General features: G+C 45.3%; 1 protein-coding gene across 1 annotated transcript in view; it reads right to left on the bottom strand.

Moving 5' to 3' along the window:
* The window catches only part of SEC62 (SEC62 homolog, preprotein translocation factor), a 48,721-nt gene that overhangs the window by 5,442 nt on the left and 18,462 nt on the right, over positions 1 to 24,817 (bottom strand). The window contains exons 2-6 of the mRNA XM_053308317.1: positions 23,272 to 23,380; positions 17,352 to 17,457; positions 16,262 to 16,478; positions 14,818 to 14,910; positions 1,267 to 1,327 (exon numbers count right to left, since the gene is read on the bottom strand). Coding sequence (XP_053164292.1) covers positions 1,267 to 1,327; positions 14,818 to 14,910; positions 16,262 to 16,478; positions 17,352 to 17,457; positions 23,272 to 23,380 — 586 coding nt within the window. The remainder of the gene's footprint in view (positions 1 to 1,266; positions 1,328 to 14,817; positions 14,911 to 16,261; positions 16,479 to 17,351; positions 17,458 to 23,271; positions 23,381 to 24,817) is intronic.

The raw sequence follows: 24,817 nt of genomic DNA, 5'->3' as shown, positions 1-24,817 counted from the left end.
ATGCCAAGAGAGGGCTTCCCAGTGGGCTCTCACAATGGACTGTAATGTTTCCTGGGGTTCAGCTGTTCTATGTCTGCACTCTGACACTCCATCCTATTATCTTATATTTACTGATATATAAATCTATTCATTTCAGTTTATACCAGGGATTCTCAAACTTGGGTCCTCAGATGTTATTGGACTTCAACTCCCATAATCCCCAGCCTCAGTGGCCTTTGGTTGGGGATTATGGGAGTTGAAGTCCAATAACACCTGAGGACCCAAGTTTGAGAATCACTGGTTTATACTGTCTGAAATCAGCAGTCACCACTCCTGCCTCTGTGTAACATCATTCATATTCACAATCTCTTTTGGAAGTGTTAGAAATCATTTTCCATATTCTACATCTACAGTGCAACAACAACTATGCACGGCAAATTTCGAATGCAAAAGCATCTCGTTTTTTTCAAATGCCCAACTATCTAAGGTCAGAGAAATTGTCCCAAGACCTTCTTGGGAAAGGATGTTGATAGAAAGGTAACCAAAATGTGAAACAGGGACTCTACTGCCTGTTTCTCATTTTGGTGTGGAATCACCTACCAACCTTGCTACTGGTGCAGGCTATTTATGAGAATCAGACTTTCCATGGAACAATTCTACCCTCTTCTCTCTCATTAAGTGGACTCTAGCTCTCTAGAGATTTTTTTGCAGATAATGCTGATTGTTGTGTTGAATATTTCCTGAAATAGGCATTGAGGTCTCAATGTTACTATATACATATTACAAAATATTCTGAATGCTACTGCATAGCCAGTGGTTACAAATACTTACAGAACCACTGGGGATTGTATACACAATAATCAAAGAAACAGTTTGCAGTGTACTGGGAATTTCTAATGTGCCTGTCACCACACTACAGACTCCCCTACAAGTAAGCTCTTCCTCAAAGGATTAAACAACTTTGAAACTCAGGGAACTGAGGTACTTTCTAGCTCCACTGTATCAAAATTTGGCACTCAGGAATAAAGAACATCCAAAATATAGATTCTGTTGCAGCATCAATCTGAGAATGTAAAACAAATTCTCATTGTTTTAGTCAAAATGGCTGTTTATCCCCCCACCCCCGCATTAGTCCTGGCATCCTGAAGCAGGTGGTACAGCATATTAGAGCCAACGAGTAAACACTAAAAAGACTTTGCCCCTGGGAAAGCCACAGATGTGGTTTGGAAGAGGCAGCTTGTTTGATGGGATTGCTTGTTTCACTCATTAATGCTTATTCCTACTTACCAAGTATGAGTCCCATGGCAAATGTTTTAAAATGAACTGGGTCATAGATCCACACGTATACCTGCAAGGAGAATGAACAAGTAAAATTAAATCAGATTCTGGGGTTAAACATTTATAAGGAAGCTACTTGAGATTATTTTCTTCCCCTTGTAACAGCTCCTCATCACTGTAGCATGGGGCAGAGAGGGGTGCTTTTAAAAAACAGGCAAGGAGTTCCTTACTTGTATGCCCTCTCCCTGCTGCTTCCTCCCTGCTGGTGCTCATTTTAGAAACAGCTGCGTGGGGCTGCAGCGTTCCTTTCTGCAGCCCCAATTGGCGTCAGCATGCTGTTTCTAAGATGACTGCCAGCGGGGGCGGGGGGAGGGCGGGGGGGCGGACAGGTAAGGAACTCCTTACCTGGTTTTTAAAGGCACCCCCCTGCCACCCATCAAGCTGGCTTGAATGCCGATGTGCGAACAGGTTCAGCGTTCCAGAAAGGGAACCTGTTCATGCACAGTCCTATAAGTAAGTGTATAGTGATGCACATAGAGGAAAATAAATAAATAAATAAATATTCAGTCAAATATAAACTAATAGGGTCTGAACTGGTGGTGAGTAGCCAAGAAAGAGATCCTGGAGTCATGGTGGATAGCTCAATGAAAATATCAACTCACTGCCAAGCAGCAGTGAAAAACTCAAATTCGATATTAGGGGTTATTAAGGAAAGGATTGAAAAGCAATGGCCAGTATCATTGTATACCATTATGTAGATCTATGGTGCAGCTATAGTTGGAATACAATGTACAGTGCCCCATCTCCATAAGGATGGCCTAATGTGACAAAAAGGTGCCAAAAGGGGCAATCTGAATAGTCAAAGGGTTGGAGTACCTTCCCTACAAAAAAAAGTCTAAAGGGATTAAGAATTTGGTTAGGGAGAAGAAAAGGACAATTAAGTAAGAGGGACTGAAGAGGTTCATAAAATTAGGAACTATAGGGAGAAAGTAAGTGGAAAGGAATTATTCTCCTTTGCTTTGGGTCACCCAGTGAAAGATTCAGGGCAGACAAAAATAAAGCATTTCTGAACACAATGCATAACTGACCTAAGGAATTTCTTTGCCACATGGTGTGGTGGTGGCCACTGGCTTAGATTGGTTCAAAATTGGATTAGACAAATTCACAGAGCGTACATCTATAAATAGCTGTAGCCACAGCTGCTCAATGGAACCTCCATGCACATTGGTTTGCTGTTCATAAGCGCCTTCTCCTCCTGTTTGCCCCCAGCAACGAAATACTAGTTGTTGGGGACAAACAGAAGAAATAGAAATAAAAATAACCAGATTCTCAAGTCTGATGGCAAGCTTCTAACAAATTTGCTGCAAGATTGGCAAGGACTAAAGTTAGAGAAGAACATATCTTAATGCCTGGACACTGTACATTTACCTCTCCTCTCCCAACAACATGAAGTTGATTTACAAGAGGTCTTGGCTGGCAGCAGCTCTCCAAGGCTTCAGTCAGGGCTTTTCTAGATCTGCTTCTCAAGATTCATTTGAGAAGCCAGGGAGTGTACGTAGAACCTTATACATACATTTGCTCTTCCACTGAATTTGGATCTCTCTTCTGTGTCAAAATCCTTCTAGACACAGACTTTTCCAACAGAGAATGTTGGAAATCAAAGTCTATAGCTCTAAAAGTGATGAACATAGGACCATAGCTTTAGCTTAAAAACACAACAAAAACAAGGCAGTCACAAAATTTCCCACCAAAACCAGCACTTTTGATGTAAAGACACAAAAGAAGGGAGTTTTAAACAAACAAAAACACAGCCTGGGAGAAACTAGCAAATGTTGCTGAACAGGAAACGGAGATGCACACAAAGAAGGGGTTGCATCTTCACTGAAAAGAATTTCTGAACAACATCATCTGTCCTATAGGACAGTCCTTAGCAGTTGCACAACAAAGTACAGGGTTCTAATGCAACCTACTGAAAAGAGAACTTCATCCCAAGGACTTTGTTTGCCCAGCCATGTAATAATGACAATATTCTGAACAAGTCTCAGATTCTGTAATGGTATTACTGTTTGCTAAGTGAATGCCATTCAAGTCAGGCAGACTTTCATCCAGCCAAGGGCAATTCAGCAAATACCTGATGTCAGCAATCTATAATACATCATCTAGTTGTATTGTTCACCTCACAGGCATTAGAACTATTTAACAGAGGAGACAACACCATCATGTGACAAATGAGAACTGCAGCTTATAGTTCTCATTAACACGATGAGTAGCATCCAGGCTAGGACTTCTGTGAACTCAAGAAATTCGACTTGTGTAAGGGAAAAACAGGTTGCTTACCTGTAACTTATGATCTGGATGTGATCCGTTGTATTCATAAGAACTGGGTTTCTGCGCCTGCGCAGGGACCTCCCGGGCTGACTAGCTAGCTCCTCTTCGCGCCCCGCCCGTCTGCACGTGCCTTGCAGCTTCTGTTAGAATCGACGGTTGGGGCGCCTCTCCTTCAGATTTCTCGCAGACCACCATATAAATGACGATCCGTACACCAGCATCCACTAGTCCAGGCATTCTGCAGCGGGGCCGGCTGGGAGGGACTTATGAATACAACGGATCACATCCAGATCATAAGTTACAGGTAAGCAACCTGTTTATCTGGATTGTGATCCATTGTATCCATAAGAACTGGGTGTTTAGCAAGCTACCCCATAAGGAGGCGGGTGCAGATGACCCCCAGCTATGCCAACACACGTTTCAACACTGATCTTCCAAAATTCGCCTCCCTAGCCATCCGCAGATCCAAAGCATAATGCTTTACGAATGGTAGATGCGATGACCATGTCGCCGCCAGGCAGACATCTGCCATTTTAATGCCTGACAGATGTGCCGCAGACGTTGCGTAGGCCCTAGTAGAGTGAGCCCGAACCGTCTTTGGCGGTGTTATCTTCTGGCTTTTATAGGCGAGGAAAATCAGTTCCACTAGCCAGTGAGCAAGTCTCTGGCGAGAGATTGGACGGCCCTTGCTACGCCCCCGGAAGGAGAGAAAAAGCTTTTTACTCTTCCTAAAGTCATGAGTTCTCTCCAAATAGTATAGGAGTGATCTACGCACGTCCAACGTGTGGAGGGCCTTCTCTAAGTCTGTCTCCGGACTACTGAAAAAAGTTGGTAGCACTATGTCCTGATTTAAGTGGAAATCTGTTACCACCTTCGGCAGGAATCTCGGATCGAGACGCATCACAACCTTGTGTGGATAGAATTGAGTGTAGGGTCTATCCATCCGCAGGGCCGTCATCTTGCTCACTCTCTTAGCCGATGTAATGGCTACCAAGAATGCCACCTTCAAAGTCAGAAACTTCAGCGGAACAGTCGCCAGTGGCTCAAAAGGTGCCTCCGTTAGGGCAGAGAGTACTAAAGACAGACTCCATTGCTCCATTGGGCTGCGCACAGGCGGGTAAAGGTTATTAACACCTTTCAGGAAACGTTTACATTCCGGGTGGGAGAAAACCGTGGACCCATCCCATCCCCTGTGCTTTGACGAGATTGCAGCCAAATGCAGCTTAATGGAGACATTCGCCAATCCACTCAGTTTGAGCGATGTCAGGTAACGTAGCACATCCCGAGGGGTCGCACGCAATGGCGTGACACTCTTCCCCCTCATATAACTCTTGAAGCGGTTCCACTTGCAGGCCTAACTGCGTCTTGTCGACGCACGCCTACTGTTTAGTAAGATGTTGTTTAATAGTTGATTCTCCAAGCGGTCAGCTTGAGAGAGTGCACATCGGGGTGTAACACCTTTCCGTGTTCTCTTTGCAACAGGTTTGGAGCCTTGGGGAACTTGTGGAACACTGAATGAGACATTCCCAGAAGTGTGGCAAACCACGGCTGGCGCGGCCACCATGGGGCCAGAAGTATGCATTTCGTTTGGTCCCGCAATATCTGCGCAACCACACGGCCCATTAACGGCAGCGGGGGAAAAAGATATAACAGCCCCGTCTTCCAGGCCCGTTGAAAAGCATCCCCCAGGGATCCTTGGCCTATGCCCGCACGCGAACAATAATTGACACACTTTTTGTTGGCAACCGTGGCAAATAAGTCTATCGATGGGACCCCCCAGATCTCGAACACCCTGTCGAGATACATCGGGTTGATTTCCCACTCGTGTCTTTGGTTGAAACTGATGTCCCTGCTGAGTCTGTCGGCCAAGCAGTTGTCTATACCCTTTATGTGTATTGCTACCGGGTGAATTGAATGTTGAATGCACCAGTCCCATATTTTCCTCGCAAGTAGGCAAAGAGACAGTGACACTGTCCCCCCTTGATGGTTGAGGTAGGCAATCGCCGTCGTGTTGTCTAACTCCAGCTGTACTGCTCGTCCCCTTATCATAGGTTCGAATGCCCTTAGGCCCTGGAACACAGCCAATAGCTCCAAGTAATTTATATGCTGAAGTCTCTGCAACTGGGTCCATGTCCCCTGCACGCATACGCTGGCGCAATGCGCACCCCAGCCCGCCATCGAGGCATCTGTCGTTATCCGGGAGGTGGGCTCCTTGGACACAAACTCGACTCCTTTGCCCAAATTGCCCATGTCTAGCCACCACCCCAGGCTGGCGAGGACATGTTGTGGTAATGTCAAGTGCATATTCTGGCCATCCACATTGGGTCGGAAGTTGTGGAGAAACCAATGCTGCAATGTGCGCATACGGAGGCGCGTGTGTGACACCGTTGCGGTGCATGATGCCATCAAACCCAACATCCGCTGGATTCGAACCGCTGGCTGCCGTGGAGTCCTCTGAAAGTGACGTATGAGTTCGTGCATTTGGGTAATTCTTTCCGCAGGTAAGAACGCCCTGGCCAATTCCAAGTCCAGCACCGCTCCGATGAAGTTCACTCGAGTCATGGGTTCGAGTCTCGACTTCTTCCAATTCACATTGATGCCGAGGCACTCCAATAAGGCTAGCAGCATCTGCACTTGGCGGGTAAGTAAACTCCTGTCGTGGCTCACCACGAGCCAATCGTCTAAATACGGATACAGCCTCAAGCCCTGAGTTCGTAGGTGGGCTACAACCACCGCCATCACCTTTGTGAACACTCTGGGCGCAGTAGAAAGTCCAAATGGAAGCACCACATATTGATAGATCTGTGCCCCTACTGTAAACCGGAGGAACTTGCGGTGACTCTCCTGTATCCCGATATGAAAATAAGCGTCCTTGAGATCCAGAGTAACTGCCCACTGTTCATTCACCAGCAGAGGCAGAATTCCCTGCAGCGTCACCATTCTGAATTTCCTGGTCCGAATGAAGAGGTTGAGCCCCCTCAGGTCCATTATGGCTCTTATTCCACCGTCTCTCTTTGGTATCTGAAAATACCGGGAATAGTAGCCGGTCAGTCTGTTCGCCCATTGCACCCGCGTGATCGCCTGTTTCTCCAGCAGCACCTTGACCTCCTCCCGCAACACCTCCGTGGCCGGCGTATAGACCAGTCCAGAGAAGGGAGGCCTTGTCTCGAACTCCAACGCATATCCAGTCTGCACTATTCTCAGTACCCACCGGTCGGATGTTATGTTGTGCCATGCTGGCGCACGGCTTGCCAGTTTGATGTTGATCCTGGCAACTACAGGGCCGATGTAGTGGGTCCTGGATTGTAGCGTTGGACTTAATTGGCTGCTGCAAAACTGATGCAGTGGACGAACAGTCCCGTCAAAAGCTCTTGCTGGAAGCGTCCTTGTCGCCTTGACGAGCTGTTTTTCCTTTTTGTTTTTGGTTAAAGCCCTTACCGCGTTGGTAAGGTCTGAATTGTTTTCGGTATTCTTTGCGGTCCCGATACCGATCACTCTTTCTCTGATAATAATTGCGGCTCCTTGTAGTTGAGCTGGAACCGCTCGAAGGCACCATAAAGGTGCGGGCAGTGAATTTAGATTTTTTCAACATCTCCATTGACGTGTCCGTGTCCTCATGGAATAAGCCTTTGCCGTCAAATGGCAAGGACTCGACTTTCTCCTTCATGTCTGTCTGCAGGGTTGCTGAGCGAAGCCATGCATGCCTGCGCAAGCTCACTGCCGTCACCATTGCTCTCGATTCCGTCTCCGACAAGTGTTTGAATGCGCTCAGTTGTTGGCGCGTTATTGCCGTTGTTCTTTCGTACACATCATTAAATCTCCATTGGAAGTCCTCCGGAGACAAAGAGGATGAATCCTGTAAGAGCGCATCCCAAAGTAAATGGTTATAGCGTGCCATACACGCCGCATAATTAGCAATACGAATTGCTAAACTGGAGGTGCTATAGATCTTTCGACCCATAACGTCCATTTTCCTCCCCTCTTTGTCAGCAGGCATGGAATGACGGTGTCCACTCTTGGTGGATGAAGCGCAACTGACAACCAAGGAGTTCGGTATAGGATGACGTAACAGGTAAGAGTTCTCTCCTTCAGTCACCCTATACAAATTCTCAATGCGCTTGGAAGTCGGAGCCCCGACCCCCACTGAGTCCCATGCCACCTTCGCAGCCTTGTCTATCCCAGGAATCATGGTGAGGGCAACAGGATGCGATGTCTTAGACCGCCTCATCATATTATAGACCGGGTCAGCAACATCCGCATCCGGAGAGCTTACGTCCATGCCCAGGGCTTCAGCGATGTCCCTTATGAGGATATGGTAAGCTTTCAATTCCTCAGTTGGCGAGGTGGATAGTTTTGGTGGCACATCCGAAGGGGGGTCCGACCTACGACTGATATCATCTCTGTCAGAGGCCGGTCCCGACTCATCGTCCTCACTGTCATCAGAGGGTGAAGATGATGGTTCAGAAGGAGGAGGTGTTGCTTTCCTCTTTCTTTTCCCAGCAGGTTTTTCTGGCATCCTCGTCTGGACCACAGGTAACTGTGAATTCTCTGGAAGGTAGGTTTGAACTTGCACCAATGGTGTTTGTATAGGCAAGTTCACAGACGGCCCCTGATGGTCTGCATGCTCTGACTGCAGCAGCGGCTGAGCAAGTTGTCCAGCCTGCACAAAATTCCGCAGCCCTTGCACTGGTTGCATTTCTACCTGTGCCGCTTTCCAACGCAAGAACTCTGCATAATCATCCGGCACACCATGGCGGAAACCGCAGGAATGAGTTGGCTGCAGCATCGTAGAGCACCCGACATCGGTTCTTGGATCCTGGACCACTGCTGGTGTCAGTGAGGCAACATGAGGCAGATCAGCCAGCTCTCCACCTCCAGGACCCTCGTCTAAGCCTGTCGACAGGAAGCCGCGAAACGTCGCACCCGAGGGGGTACTCGAACTCGACTCCAGCAGTTCTCTAAGTCCGTCCCCGTGTGTAGCCAGACTCGGAGTCCTCGGCGTCGAGGGGGACTGTGCCGGCGTCAATGCCGGTGACAAAAGATGAGGAATCCTCCTCAATGTCGAAGCCGTCAACACCGACGAAGGAGCAGTGTTCACATTCAATATCTGCTCCGGCACCGTGGACGCCGACGGAGGAATGGCATACACCGCCTGGGCAGTTATGGGAGGCTCCGTTGCCGAGACTTGCAAATGCCTCGACGCCGATATCGACGTCGACGTCGATTCCAATGTCGACGCCTGTCCCAGACTGCCTTGGTCTAATCTCGATGTCGACGCTGGTGTCGATGTCGAGACTAAAGTCGATGTCGAAGCCGAAACCATCCTGATCGTCGATACCGGAGGTGTCGACGTCGAGGCTGTAGGGGACTCAGCCGAGTCCACGTCGTAAATCTGTGCTGCCGTCGGTGAGGGAGTTCGATGGCGAGACTCCTCACGATGGCGACCTTCCCTCTCAGAAGCATGACGATCTCTATCCTTATGCTTCCGTTTTTTGGAAACCTCCTTTGGTTTCTTAAACAGAGTGTCAACAGTGGTTTTAGACTGCTTATCAGCAGACCCACTGGAACCCAATCCCGGGGAGCTTGACACACCGCACTCCTTCGACATCGAAGCTCCCGATGTCGATCCGGAACTCATCGACGCCGACGGACGAGGAGTTGGCGGTCGAAGTGCCTCCTCGTATAACGCAGCTCGAAGCCTGAGAGCTCTATTTTGTCTAGTTTGTTTTGAAAACGAGCAGCATATCTTACACGCCGCCGTGTTATGATTCTCTCCTAGGCACATCAAACAGGCGTCGTGATAATCAGTCGAAGGCAACTTTGCTCGACACTTTTCACACCGTTTGAATGTCTTCTTAGCTTCCATTGTCCAAATGCCGTTCCGAGTCAAATTCAGTAAACAATCTTAGGAACAAACAAAGCAGAGTCCGTAATCAAGTCCGTTCGCCGTTCCGAGTCAAAACCGTCCTGTACAAACTTCGAAGTTAGAATCAGAGTCCCAAATCAAGTCCGTTGTTCGTTCTGAAGTCAAACCAATTAATCCGCTCAGTAGAGAATAGTCAAACAGTCCGAAGTCAAATTTTTGATAATAATTGAGGAGCAACAGCCTGAAGGAGAGGCGCCCCAACCGTCGATTCTAACGGAAGCTGCAAGGCACGTGCAGACGGGCGGGGCGCGAAGAGGAGCTAGCTAGTCAGCCCGGGAGGTCCCTGCGCAGGCGCAGAAACCCAGTTCTTATGGATACAATGGATCACAATCCAGATGAGTGGTGATTTTAGCTGATCCTCCGGTTTCCTCTGCTTCCCCTCCAAATCTGCTCCTGAAGGTCCCCCACATATTTTTGAGGGGCACAGGGGGCTGCAGAGAAAAGGGGAAATTGGCAAAAACCACATCTTCCCACTTGTACAAATGGAACTTTTCCCTTTTGCAGAAGTACTAGTCTGGATGCTATCTATCACGTCCAGCAAAGAGCTGATCTGTGTATGGGTACAACTCCTTGCCTTTGATAATTTCCCTCAGAGTTGTAGAATGGCAAATTCTAATACCGACCAATAGGAAGTGTCCTTTTGCAGATGTTTGGCACACTACCTGCCTTTTATGCTTGCAAAGTTCTAGAAAAGCATGTGATCTGCAATTCCTTATTTTGCGTAGTCCTGATTTTTTTGGTTGGAGAATACAGTGTACATACATTAGACACTATATTTCAACAATTTTCTAGCCACAGTCTTTTGGGAAATCACACTACATCAGAAAAGTGTATTTGACTTCTACACTAGCAATTGTATGGGGATATGCACTGCAATATCTTCTCTGTTGTATCTCCATATAAAAGAAACCTAATGTTGACACGACTTTTGCTTCACCATAACTTGCAGGTGGTTTTCATTGTCTGGAGTTGGTAACCTGATAGGAATCCTGAATTAACGAACTATTAGGTTTAAGAATATTTAAATATCATTTCTCAGCCAAAAGGTTCTCAAAGTGGTTTAGATGGCATTAGTTATACGAAAATGGTTCTCTATCCCAAAAGGCCTCAAGTCTAAAAATAAACACAAGGTAGACACCAGTAATAGCCACTGGTGGGATGTTATGCTGCAGCTGGTTAGGAATAATTGCCCTTTTCCTGATAAATATAAGAAAACCAGTACTTTAAAAGGTGCCTCTTTTTCCAATTAGCAGGGATAAATGAAGGCACCGGCTGACATTCTAAGCAAGCAAGGATGCAGTGGGAGGCTCTGCACCATATACAGAAAGCAGGGCAATTTTTGATTATCTTCTCTTGTCTGCAGAAGTCATCTGTGCCTTCCAAAAACATATCACTGAGGGCCACACAGCCTTCAGAGACATAGGAACATAGGAAGCTGCCATATACTGAGTCAGACCATTGGTCTATCTAGCTCAGTATTGCCTTCACAGACTGGCAGCGGCTTCTCCAAGGTTGCAGGCAGGAATCTCTCTCAGCCCTATCTTGGAGATGCCAGGGAGGGAACTTGGAACCTTCTGCTCTTCCCAGAGCGGCTCCATCCCGAGGGGAATATCTTGCAGTGCTCACACATCAAGTCTCCCATTCAGATGCAACCAGGGCAGACCCTGCTTAGCTATGGGGACATGTCATGCTTGCTACCACAAGACCAGCTCTCCTCCCATTCATATTTTCAGATGGAACAATGCACTTCTGGAGGCAAAGAAATTGTCGCCCCCACCCCTGCCATCTTGTGGAAGCAAGGAAGTCTCCAGCTTTGTTAGGAAGCAGTCTCTCACTGCATCCTCGCTTTGGTAGTCAGGATGTCAGCCAGTGGATTTGTGTGAACTGTTTCAAGGTTGCTTCAGGTAAATAAATGTTATATATTTTATGATCTACTGATCAAAAATCAGTTGCTATACATTTTACAAGCTATGAATCCTACTGCTTTGTAATCTGAAAAACTGACATGTGATTTTGTGATACCATGGGTTATGTGGAGAAAACAGCTGTTTAGCTTAAGTTCTGTTCTCCAAATGAAGTACTCAGAATAAAGCTGACTCAGTTTGATGTGGGGCTTCTTCGTCTCTCTGGCCCACATGTTTTGCAGCTGTAGGAAGAAGCACTGTGCCCTTGCAACAGGCTGCAGAGAAGGCTTCTTCGGCAGCTAAGTGCAACTGGAGCAGGGGAGTGAGGAATTTTCTCCCTACTCCCTCCAAAAGTCATTTTTGTTTCCAGAAATATGACCCTGAGGGTCATACAACTACTCTGATTGGCAGCAGCTCCCCAGGGTTTCAGACAGAGGTCTTTCCCAGCCCTACCTGGGAAATTCCAGGAATGGAACCTGGGACCTTGTGCATGTAAAGCAGGTGCTCTGTTACTGAGGTGCAACCCCTCCCCAGGGTCAGAGAAGGATTTTGACCTCCCACAAATTACATTATTTTGTGTGGGTTGGTGATAGAAATGCTAACCTAGCTCCTTCCCAGCTGTCTCTCTTCTTGCCTCCCTTTATCTTCAGAGGCACTAGTGGAAGTTAACAGCACCACCAGCAATTTTTCTAGATACTTTTCTTTTCACTAGTGCCTCTCCTCAGAGAACTGCAAGAACTCACTGGGATTTCCTGGCTCTGAACTAAGGCCCAATTGTTAGGCAATAAGCTTGTGTCTGGGCTCTATGACTTCAGAAGGCACTTAGAAGGGCTCCTCTATACAAAAAACAATTCTGTGCACATAAAAAACTACATGTTCAGAAGAAAGCTAAGCTTCAGCTGTTCTTCCTAACATACTGGTTTCCTATGTGGAAACATTTTTTAATGGGCAACTATCCAAGAAAAGGAACCCCCAACTGCAGTCTGAAGTGGGACAACCCATACACAGGTTTATTACCTCAGTGAGAACTAGACTGGAGTGTTTCTGTAGGTCGCCCCTTCTCTGAATAGCAGGAGCAGCTGGAGGGGTGAGCGTGGGAACAGGGGTGGATGAAGAGTGCTTAATCTTTCCTTGTCCACCACTTCCTCACTGCAACCCCTGCTCGTTGCAGTTTTCTCTCCTTTTGGGGGGAATGGAATTCAAGACAAGGCAGCAAGTGGTTCATATCCCTGTAAAACATGCGCGCACGCACGCACACACACACACACACACACACACAGAGCAGCAGCATAGAACCAGCAGCTTGCTTCTGTCACTCAGTGCTTTGCTCAACCCTTTGACATCATTTGACAATCCCTGGTCTAAGGCATACAATCTGAAAGACAAAGAGATGGAGCCAGGGGCATAACCATAATAGGGCAAGGGGAGACAGTTGTCTGGGGGCCCACTGCCTTGGGGGGGGGGGCAGAGGCAAGTCACATGACTGACTCCCCCAGCCGCGCACCCACCCGGGCTTCCTTCAGTTGTATTCATCCTCCCAAAATTGATGTGAGTGTTAACACCTGGAACTACCAGAACAAACCTTTAAAAAAATAATTTAGGATGATGTTCTATTGTGGCACATAGGTTATATATATATAAATTTTACTATGCTTTTTGTTACCACTATTCAGCCTCATTTAAGATTTCTTTACTACATGAGCTGAGCTTTAATGGGGGGGGGGGGGCATTTTAAAATCTTGTCTCTGGGCCCACTCCAACCTTGCTATGCCCCTGGATGGAGCCAGCTGCAAAAGATCCAGCCACAACACAAAATTCTTGTCTTGACTGGAAGGGGAGTGGGGAGGTGCTGTTCCTGATTACTGAGTGAAAATGGTCCATCTAGCCGACTATGGCAGCAGCCTTTCAGGATCTGAGAGGCCGCTTCACATATTACACAGCAAGAAGCCTGTGCTTGCCAGTTAGAGCACGCATGCCGGGAGCTGCAGCCAATCCCAAGTGGTCTAGGCCAGAAAAACTGTCTTGTTGAACCAGACTCAGAGCCATGTAGCCTGAGCCTGGAATTTATACATCATGATGTTATGGTAAATGTTTTTCTATTGCTATCTCTTGTTTAGTCAATAGTTGACGAAGGGTCAAATTACACACCACATTAGTCATGACACTGCTTATTATTTATAGATGGCTTTTCAGCAAAAGAGTTCTCAAAGTGGTTTACATAGAAAAAGAAGAATAAGAAAATGGTTCCCTAGTCCCCAAAGGGCTCACAATCTAAAGAAAATACAAGGGAGATGCCAACACCAGCCACTGGAGGGATACTGTGCTGAGGCTGAATCGAACGAGTTGCTCTCGCCTGATAAATAAAACGAGAAACTTGCCACCTTGAAAGGTGCCTCTTTGCCCAGTTAGCAGAGGGGCAAATTATTAGCCCTCACGAGCTAGCTTCTTCTTGTGTACATAGCATGTGTGGGGCCTCTGTGACAGATTAGGACTGTGGGGGTGTAGAGGGGCTTTAGCCTTACCCCCTGCTGGGTAGTCCTGAGTCTGGGTTGAGACCCCTGACACATGCTATTTACACAGCAAAAAAAGTTTTCATTAGCAGCAATAGATTTCACTTTTTTTTTGCTTTAGGAGTCAGCCCAAAAATTTAGGAGCCAGACTGCATCATGGGGAGGCCTCCTTGCAGCCAGCCATGCCCTTTGCTCCAGGGACTGGGGGCACGGACACACAGTTTGCCCTCAGCAACACTTTTCACTCCATGGGGAAGGAGGATTCCCTTCCTTGCTTCCTCGCTCCTCCTCCTCCTGGTCATGTCCATCTGGCTCAGGCACACAATGGAGTGATGCAACCAGCAGGAGCGAGCAAGCAAAGTGGGGGCTTCCCAATCACGGCCAGCACCTGCCTAAGTCAGAGAGATGCGACCAGGAAGAGGAGGGAGCAAGCAAGGCAAGGGGCAGGTTGCTTCCTCCTGCTCCGGGTTGCATCTGTCTGGCACAGGCAGGCAATGGACTGGTGCGACCAGGAGGAGGAGGACCGGCCTTCCTTGCTCCCTCCTCCTCTTGGTTGTATGACTTCACTGCCTGGCTCAAGAGCCACATTTAAATTTCCAAGCATCATGGTGAACTGGCGCCTGGGAATTGTCAAGCCCTGTGCTAATTCCACAAGGAAAAGCAAGCACACCAGGACTAATGGCATGACTAACCCACATCTAGATTAGCCCTTGGATGTGCCTTCTTTGACATATAAAGCAATACCGCTCCAACTCATTCTGCTTCTAATTCTATCAACAGGTCAAAGGAATCCAGTCAGACTAGTGGAGTTGTCAACATTGTTATCACTGGTAAACATTACACACAGCAAAATGTCAACATTTCAGCAACAGAGATTTTTCAGATATCATACCTCATTTCCATCCAGAAAGACTTGATCTTCATGAGGCTCAAGTTTAAATTTTCTCTTCGTCTCCTTCTTCTTAGGTGTGCCTGGAGTCTCATCCTAAGGACATATATTGGGGACAACTTGTCAGTAAAAGTCATGATCAATCTCTATATAGCTGGGAAACGGAGGCACTCAAATTATTCTGGGGATCCAAGGGATCCCCCAAATTATTCTGGGGATCCCTTCACTCTCGCCCATCAACTATTGATCTGGAGGAACAACATTCAAAATGAGGACCAGGTTCCAGTCTGGGTTAGAGATTATGGGGGCTGAGATATACTCTTATGAGTAGATGTTTCCTTAATTCCACAGGAGATCTCCCACTGACATGAACTAGAGGCAGATCAAGGAATGTGACCCTTATCAAGAAGTTAAACTATTAGCTGGTATTTAACCTCACTAACATTACTGATCACACAGTGAGAAAGATACAACCACTGATTATCTGCGGTTCCAGCCATGAATGGTAGAGTTGCCCCCCCCCCCAGCTATTTTCTGCAAAAATATTGCGGGATTTTTAAAAAATGGCTTTTGGCAAAATGTCTCTCTTTGGCTGGAGATGACCTTGGAGGTCATTTCTGGCCACCTAGGAACCATGGGTGGAAGCCACCTAATGGTGCAGCGGGAAATGGCTTGCCTAGTAAGCCAGAGCTTGCCGGTTTGAATACCTGCTGGTACCTAAATCGGGCAGCAGCGATATAGGAAGATGCTGAAAGGCATCATCTCATACTGTGCAGGAGGAGGCAATGGTAAACACCTCCTGTATTCTACCAAAGAAAACCACAGGGTTCTGTGGTCGACAGGAGTCGACACCGACTTGATGGCACACTTTACCTTACTAGGCTTGAAATGTGAGTACCATACTTAATTGCTATTGCTAAAAGCTCAATTGACAAAGTAAAGAGCAAAGGATAATGAATACCCTGCATAGTGCCTCTTCACAAATCAAAGCTTTCAGACAAAATTCCATTAGCACAAATTTTTGATTACTACAGATTACAGATCTGTACACTTCACAAAACTACATAAAATAATGAAATATCTTTAAAGAGAAAATATTATTAGCTAGTTAATGACCGAAATAAAACTACCTATCTTAAAGAGAGAAAATATTTGTAATAACTTATTTTGCTTTTTCCTGTAAAATCTCCAAGTCCAGACTGTTAAACGTATTTTTTTCATCAGGATCTATATGGATTTTAAGGAACATAAACACAGGGTATGGGGTGGGGGAAATCATTTTAGGAAATATCTGTTGCACCTTTAGGACTAGTTTTTCTGCAGTAGAGTTTCGAGTGTTTCTTTTTTCTTTCTGGCCAGATTTCCATTTCACTCTGAATGGAATATTATTGAATCCACTACTTATATAATGCTTTGATTTCTTCAGGCCTTGTGGGTTTAAGCTTACCTTCTTGCCCTCTTCCTTCTCACCATCCTTTTTCTTTTCCTTCTCTTTTTCCTTCTTAGCCTTTTCTTCTTTTCCACTCTCCTTTTTGCTCTTTTTCTCATCTTCTTTTCCACTCTCAGTCTTCCCTTTCTCTTTTTCCTTTTCTTTCTTTATATCCTTGTCTGGTTTCGTTTTCATCACTTTTAGTGCTCGATGAAAAAACTGTTTCTTTAAAAGCCTTAAAAACAAATTATAAAGTTAATTCTTCATTTGAGAATTAACATTGTTAGAGTGGAATTCTCTAGTAAGTTACCTTCAGAACTAAAACTTTGCACAAGTAAGCTATCAATTGTTATTCTGCCTTACCTTTGGTAGTTATTTAGAAAGACAGTGGAAGCAGTTCTCAAAGAAATAAGTTTGCTTTTTTCCAAAGAGGCATTAGAATGAGAGCTTCATTTCCCCTTGATATTACTCACAAACAACAGTGCAATACTTCTCACAATTGGTCACCATTTTACAACTGATGGTGTTAAGTATGTTATAATACACAGGGTGAATGACACTGCAAATTGATATAGTTCCAATCAATTAAGTTAATTAATCCCATGAAAATTCTTCATAAAATACAGATTTTTTTTTTAAAGCCAGGTTTCTCAGTTTGGGGTAATTTCTTCTATGTCTACAAGCCATTAAAAAAAAAATTAAGATCACTCTGAATCAAAATCTAATCTAACAGAGCAATGAGGACCTGTCAGTGGAACTTTGTAGTCAGCCACAAAAGGTAACCTGTCAGTGGAACTTTGTAGTTAGCCACAAAAGGTAACTTTCACCTGGATGTTGTAATTCTACTAGAACAGCCTCGAGAATTGTGTAGGCTAATGGGATACAAGAAACCAGTGCCAGGCCTGTTTTCTTAGCAAGATACTTTTTCTTCCAAGGAAAGCCAACAACTGTGAGGAAGTGATACAGTGACTAGTTCTAATATAAGAAGATATTCTGACTTACTGGCATAACAATAATTAAAATACAGTAAAGCGTACCCTGTTATAACCCAGAGCATATTTAGAAGCATTCACAAGGTTACAAGAATTTTCAAAGACCAAGCTGCTACCTGTTGCAATAATCAACTACAGACTCTCGAGTAGTAAACAGAGCCTCTTCTCCTTTCTTAGCTTTTGCCCACTTAGAATCCAGAAGACAGTCTACAGCTTTCGAGGCTGAAAGGCAAAAGAGAAAACTGTCAAAAGAGCGGTAAACAGAAGAAAGGTAATACTCTTAGTCCTTGATGCTATCTGAAGCCAAAGGAAAATGTGGACCAGTAATGGAAGTTTCTCTTGGTTGATGCCCCATCTAAGTCAGAGAAACAAACAAACTCAGGACAATACCTGAAAGGTTCTGTTGAGCCCAAACAGAACCTAAGAAATACTTGGATACTAGCTGGGCCGGGTGCAGAGCATCTGCGTCTCCAGCTAGCCCACCCACCGCCGCTGTTCCCCATCACCACCACCACCACGCTGGCATGCCCAGCTTTCTGGCTGGCTCTCCCCCGCTTCCCCCGCCCGCCAGCGCTTTGTAGCTGGCAGGCCCACTTCCTCCACCCCACTCCACCCCGCACTTTCTGGCTTGCGGGCCTGCAGGAAAGCTGGCCCACCACCTCCTCCTACCCTCTCCTCCCGGCGGATGGCCAGGCCAGCCCGCCACCTCCTCCTGCCTCCTCCCTTCCAGTGGCTGGCCAGGCCAGGCTGACCTGCCGCTGCCTCCTCCGGCCAACCAGTGGCTGGGCCAGGGCCAGGCCAGCTCACCACCACCACCTCCCCCCCCCGGTGGGCAGGCAGGTGGCTGGGCCAGGCCAGCCTGCTGCCACCTTTTCTGGCCAACCGCCACCGCCATTGTCTCCTGTCCCTGTCGCTAACCCCCAGGCGGCTACTCTCACGAGAACTGCCACACATGGGATTAGCGACAGGTACTTTTAGAAGAATTACATATCTAGATTCTTGGACTAAAGAAGCTGGGGTAGTGGTATGCTCACTGGAACATAAGGAAGGCGCCTTATACTAAGTCAGACCATTGGTCCATCTAGCTCAGTACTGTCTGCACAGACTGGAAGTGGCTTCTCAAGGGTTGCAGGCAGCAGTCCTTCCTAGCCCTAACTAGAGATGCCAGGAATTGAACCTGGGACCTTCAGCATGCAAAGCAGATGCTCTACCACTGAGCTGTATCGCCATCTCCTGGCTATAACTCAAATGAACTGTAAACAGATACATCTAATAGGGGAGTATTTGTATACATTTTAGGTTTGTTTGGGCTTCAGTATCCAATATTCTTCACTGGCTGGGAAATAGAAGGCAGGATGAAAGCCTGCTACCTTAAAGCTGCAAAATGCTGTAGCTGCTTATGAAGACAAACTAGCCAGGGCAGCATGTAGAAGACAACAGTGTTTGGAGCCCTGCAGAGTGCCTCCCCCATGCTGTAGTGTTCAATAATTCAATGCAGATATGAAATTGTTGCCGACATTTTTATTTTTTAACCACTGATCTAATGGATATGTGTGAGATACGCCGGTTTTATTTTTTAAAAAGTTATTTTACAAGCTGACTGCATCTGTGGTAGTAAGACCTGCAGTCTTAGGCAAAGCAGAGTGCAGTCAGGTCGTCAAGAGACTAGAAAGAACTCTTACAGCAACTAAACTAAGGAAAACAAATCAGTTTGTAAGGAACTATGTGATGGCTATTTTAGTTTAGTGTGAAAGTAAACCAATGAAAGCTTATCATGGAGGCTGTGAGCTGAATTTCGATAGCTAGATAAGTTCTTATTAGTGTACATATGGCATACTTGAATAAAAATATGTATATATGTACAGGGTGAAAAAAGTAATTGTTTCTATGTGCAAGAACTAAACATTTAGGAACTAGCTCTGCATAGGGGTAAAAAAAAAAGTATCAAAATGCTTAGAAATAAAATTTTAGGCATGCAAGCAACCAGATGTCTGATGAGGTTTTTCCAGCACTGCTTGTGTATGTATTCATAACAATCACACAAAACAATATCCCACAGATGCAGCAGGTAGGGCTGCTTGTGTGAAGTGCTGGGATTGAGTCCGATCCCAGCACTGCCTCCCTTGGTAGCCCAGGAATTTAACTTGACCTTTTACTGGGTAAAAGGGCACGAGTGCACCCTTTTACTCAGGTATGTGGTTGTGTGTATGCCTAGAGCGCCCGAGTGCCTAGAGCACACGACTCACAGGAGAATCCCTCAATGCACCATGCTCATTGCACGGTCCACTGTGGGATATCTGGAGGCCAGGGCGCATTTTCCTGGGCTCCGGAATGCTGCGTGGCTTGCAGCAGCGCTGGCCATGTGGGCATCTTCCCCGTGCCTGCCTTCCCTGGCCCAGCAAGAGGTTGTGTGAATGACCTTAGGGATTCTCAAACTTGGGTCCCCTGATGTTGGCCATTGTGGCTTGGGATTATAGAGGTTGAAGATCAACAACTGGAAACCCTAGATTGAGAAACTCTGAATTAACATGGAACAGAGATTACATATAGCAAACATGAGATTTTTAACTGGGCTCTAGCTAAACTCCAAGGTAGAAGAGCACAGCTTCTCTATCAGTAAAGAACTCAATTAACCATTGTCAAAAAAGCACCATACCACTTGTGAGTAGCAAGGACGTTTTTTTGGCCACTAGGGGCTTGGGATTGCAGGGAAGAGAGTCAAATAAAACATACAGCTAAGGTAATTCAGAAGCAGCGTCTGCAGTATCTCTGTCCATAATAATGCATCACAGAAAGATTCGCTTGAGGATGGATGCTTCAGTAGGTGTGACCATGTCATTTTGAGCCAGTAAACTCTATTTCCATTGAACTATGCACATATTTCAACATACCATTATGAAATAAGGACTCAAATTTCAAAGTTTAGTTTGTGAGTTTCAGTTAGTAGATACTGCTGTACTAACTAAACAAGTACATCTGACAGGTACATTCAAGTATTACGTTTAAGTAATCAGTTTACCAATACCAAGAAGACTTCAATCGTCAGTATTATGGCATGGGGTGTGAAGACATAGTAAATCTATCCATCTAGCTACCATCATTGCTATAACAAGGCGTCAGCAGCCATAGGACTCTTATATCTGTTTTGCTAAAAGTTACAGGGAATATAGCAGGCTGCAAAACTCAATGAAAATAAGGACAATGTATACTGGACACTGCTGCACAGAGTGGGAGATGTACAGTCTGTCATTAAATAGGGCTGTGGTTATATGGAATATAGCTATATCAGCTCCTTGGTATACAGAAGAACTGTATACCAAGAAGCGGCAAGGTAGCTGGAGTGCAAGTGGAGAAAGATTCTACTTGAATCCTACAGATTACAACATAGAGTGCATTTGAAGTCCTATGCTCAGGCAATATGTGCAGCAAAGTAGCAATTCTTTTCTGCCTGTTTTGCATCCACAAGATCTCGTTCCATGATCTTTAGGATCATTTAGGGTTGTGAGGGCCTCACAACCCTTACGTTTCCAGAACCTAAGGGGTATACTCGTGGGTCAATTGGGCCATAACCCAAAATTTGGCTTTTAAAAAGCCAAATCTGACAACTGCCCCTCCTCCCTTGAATTAGAATTCGAAACCATCAATTTATTTATTTATTTAACATTTATATCCCACTGTTCCTCCGAGGAGCTCATGCCTATTTTTATCCCCACAACACTGATTTACATGACTGGCACAGAATCACCCAGCGAGTTTCATGGTTGAATGGAAATTCGAACTCAGATCTTCCCAGTCCTAGTCCAACACTCTAACCACCACGTTGTGCTGGCTCTCATAATCATCACAATTACCTGTTGTGATGTTTTTAATGAGTTCTTTGTGGATAAAATCTCTTGTATTTGGGCTGACTTAGACCCACAATTATTGCAGAGTCTAACGTGGAGGTGTCCAACAACTCCTTCTATGAATTTATGCTGGATGAGTTTCAGTTTGTTACTCCTGATGATGTGGATAAGCTGCTTGGAACAGTGCAGCCTTCCACCTGTTTTCTTGATCCTTATCCAACATGACTTATACTATCGGGTAGGGAGGTTGTTTTATAAGGCATGGTAGAGATTATAAATGCTTCTCTGAGGGAGAGCAGAATGTTTTCCTGTCTTAATGAGGCAATCACTAGACCTCTTTTGAAGAAGCCTGAGTTGAATCCCTCAGAGTTAAGCAACTACAGGCCTGTCTCCAACCTTCCATGGTTGGGCAAGCTACTTGAGAGGGTGGTGGCCTCCCAGCTGCAGAAAGTTTTGGAGGAAACTGATTAGCTAGACCCATTTCAAACTCATTTTCGGGCGTGCTATGGGGTGGAGACTGTCTTGATCGGCCTGATGGATCTCCAACCAGAAACTGACAGAGGGAGTGTAACTGTTGGCCCTTTTGGATCTCTCAGTGGCTTTCAATACTATTCACCATGGTATCCTTTTAAGCATATGCAGGGGTAGGGAGTGGGAGGCACTACTTTGCAGTGGTTTCTCTCCTACCTTTTGGACAGATTCCAGATGGTGTCACTTGGAGATTGTTCTTCAAAATGTGAACTTTTATATGGAATCCTCCAGGGCTCCATACTGTCTCCAACATTTACATGAAACCGCTGGGAGAGATCATCAGGAGATTTGGTGTGGGGTGTTATCAGTATGCTGATGACACCCGAACCTATTTCTCCTTGTCAACATCATCAGGAGAAGGCATAACCTCCCTAAATGTCCACCTAGAGGCAATGAAGGACTGGATGAGGGATAACAAACTGAGGCTAAATCCATATAAGACAGAGCTGCTTATTGTGCGGGGATGGAACCTGGGAGACAATTTTGATCTACCCATTATGGATGGGGTTACACCTACCCAGAAGGAACAAGTACGCAGTCTGGGTGTGCTTCAGGGTCCAAACCTCTCCCTGGGGTCCCAGGTTGAGGCAGCAGCCAGAGGTGCTTTCTATCAGCTTGAGCTGATACACCAGCTGCATCTGTTTCTTGAGATAAACAACCTCAGAACAGTGGTGCATATGTTGGTAACCTCCGGACTTGACTACTGCAATGCGCTCTATGTGCGGCTGCCTTTGTATGTAGTCTAGAAACTGCAGTTGGTACAGAATGTGGCAGCCACGTTGATCTCTGGGTCATTCAAAGATACCACATTACTCCTATATTAAAAGAACTACACTGGCTACCAATACGTTTCCAGGCAATATACAAGGTGCTGATATATCTCTAAACAGCTTAGGCACAGCGTATTTAAGAAGTCGTCTTCTTCACTATGAGCCCCATCGCCACTGAGATAATCCAGAGAGGTTCGTCTGCAGTTGCCACCAGCTCATCTGATGGCTACACAGGAACAGATCTTCTCTGTTGCTGCCCTGAAACTCTGGAATGCGCTCCTTGCTGAAATAAGCCTCCCCATCTCTGAAAACTTTTAGAAAGTCTCTAAAGACAAATTTATTCACCCAAGCTTTTTAATTAGACTTATGGTTTTAAATTGTTTTAAGGTTTTAATTTATATTTTAATTTGTTTTATGCTGCTATAAACTGCCCAGAGATAGAAGTTTGGGGTGGTGTGCAAATATAATAAATACATTCAATCAATCAATATACATTTAATCAGATTCTCTCACCTTCCCCTCCTGCAATCTCCTTGAGAAAGGCAGAGGAAAGAGCCCTATTCATATATTATGTTCAGCCCTTGTGCAATCTGTCTACAGTGTATGCAGGTACAGTTATTCACATATTATGATGAATACAAATATCGCAGTACACTTCCTATCTGTACCATGCATGTTAGGAACCTGTAGTCAGATTCTCTTTTTGAAATTAATGCTGCTGCAGTCATGCAAACAAAACCACTTGCACATGTACAGACATCTAAACTCAGGTCCAACTTAATGTCTGAATAGGGTTTAGTTCATGACCCCGATTCTTAAACTTTTCACCTTTACTCTTACAATGAGTGGCTGCTGGGTTGTTTTATTATATGCATAACAAAGAACCTTACCAATGAAATAATCAACTCTGTGACCCATCATGTTGGTGGACTTGGTTGGACAGTTGAAACGCAGGTATTTAGCAACTGCCTTCTCTTCTTTGAACGGTTCCCCCACCTCCTGTAATACAGAACAAATACAGAAGTAAAGTGCAATGCTAATTTTTGCTTTGATTTAAAATATTAGAAAATTCCCTAGTTCTTTTTCACATATTGTTATTATATCTGACTTATAAATGTAAGTGCCTCAAATACCCATCTAATACTCAGTGACTGAAGTTAGAAGTTCTAAGAATGGAAAAAATGAACCAAAGTAAGGGAAGTAAAAAGGTGCGAACTTTGGAAACAAGCAAGCATTATTGTAATATAATTTAGTGTTACAAGCGGCCACTTGGTACCAAGAAAATTCATTCAAAAGTCCAAACTCTGCCTAAAGACCAGTTCATACATGCTCATTCATCATTTCATGGCTACACAAGGTGAGAATTGCATGTATGAATAAAAACAGCAGCCTTGTGGCACCTTAAAGCAGCCTTGTAATTTGATTTGATTGATTGATTGATTGATTAAGTGCCGTCAAGTCGATGTCAACTCTCCAGGATGATCTGTCTTCAACTTGGCCTTTAAGGTCTCTCAATAGTGCATTCATTGCTGTCGTAATCAAATCCATCCACCTTGCTGCTGGTCGCGCTCTTCTTCCCTTTCCTTCAACTTTCCCCAGCATTATGGACTACTCAAGGGAGCTGGGTTTTTGCATAATGTGTCCAAAGTATGATAGTTTGAGCCTGGTCATTTGTGCCTCGAGTGAAAATTATGGATTGATTTGTTCTATGATACATGTGTTTGTTTCCCTGGCTGTCCATGGTATCCTCAAAAGTCTTCTCCAGCACCAAAGTTCAAACGCGTCAATACTTTTTCTATCTTGCTGCTTCAAAATCCAGCTTTCGCATCCATAGAGTGTCACAATAAAAACCTTGTCTTACTCCTTTGCCAATTTGGAACCAGTCTGTTTCACCATGTTCCATCTGGACTGTGGCTTCCTGTCCTGTGTATAGGTTTCTCATGAGAACAATGAGATGTTCTGGGTCGCCCATTTTCCTAAGGATATTCCACAACTTAACATGGTCAAGGCTTTTCTGTAGTCAATAAAGCACATATTGACTTCTTTCTGGTATTCTTTGGCTTTCTCAATTATCCAGCGTGCATCAGCAATGATGTCTCTTGTTCCTCGGCCTTTTCTGAAACCAGCTTGAACATCCGGCATTTCCCTTTCCAGGTAGGGCTCTAATCTGTGTTGGATGATCCTGAGCATTATTTTGCTAGCGTGTGAAATTAAGCATATTGTGTGATGGTTTGTGCAATCTGTTAAGTCTCCTGTCTTTGGTATGGGTATGTAGACTGACCTCTTCCAATCTGTTGGCCATTGTGTCATTCTCCAAATTTGCTGGCATAGTTTGGTTAGAGCTTTGACTTCTTCTTCTTCTGTTGCCTGCCATATTTCTGTAGCTATTCCATCAATTCCTATAGCCTTCCAACTTGGTAATGACTGGAGTGCTGA

This window comes from Hemicordylus capensis, chromosome 3, assembly GCF_027244095.1.
Source record: "Hemicordylus capensis ecotype Gifberg chromosome 3, rHemCap1.1.pri, whole genome shotgun sequence".
In the NCBI taxonomy this organism is placed as follows: domain Eukaryota; kingdom Metazoa; phylum Chordata; class Lepidosauria; order Squamata; family Cordylidae; genus Hemicordylus; species Hemicordylus capensis.
Note: the sequence above shows the minus strand (reverse complement) of the source record. Positions and strands in the feature narration are given on the sequence as shown.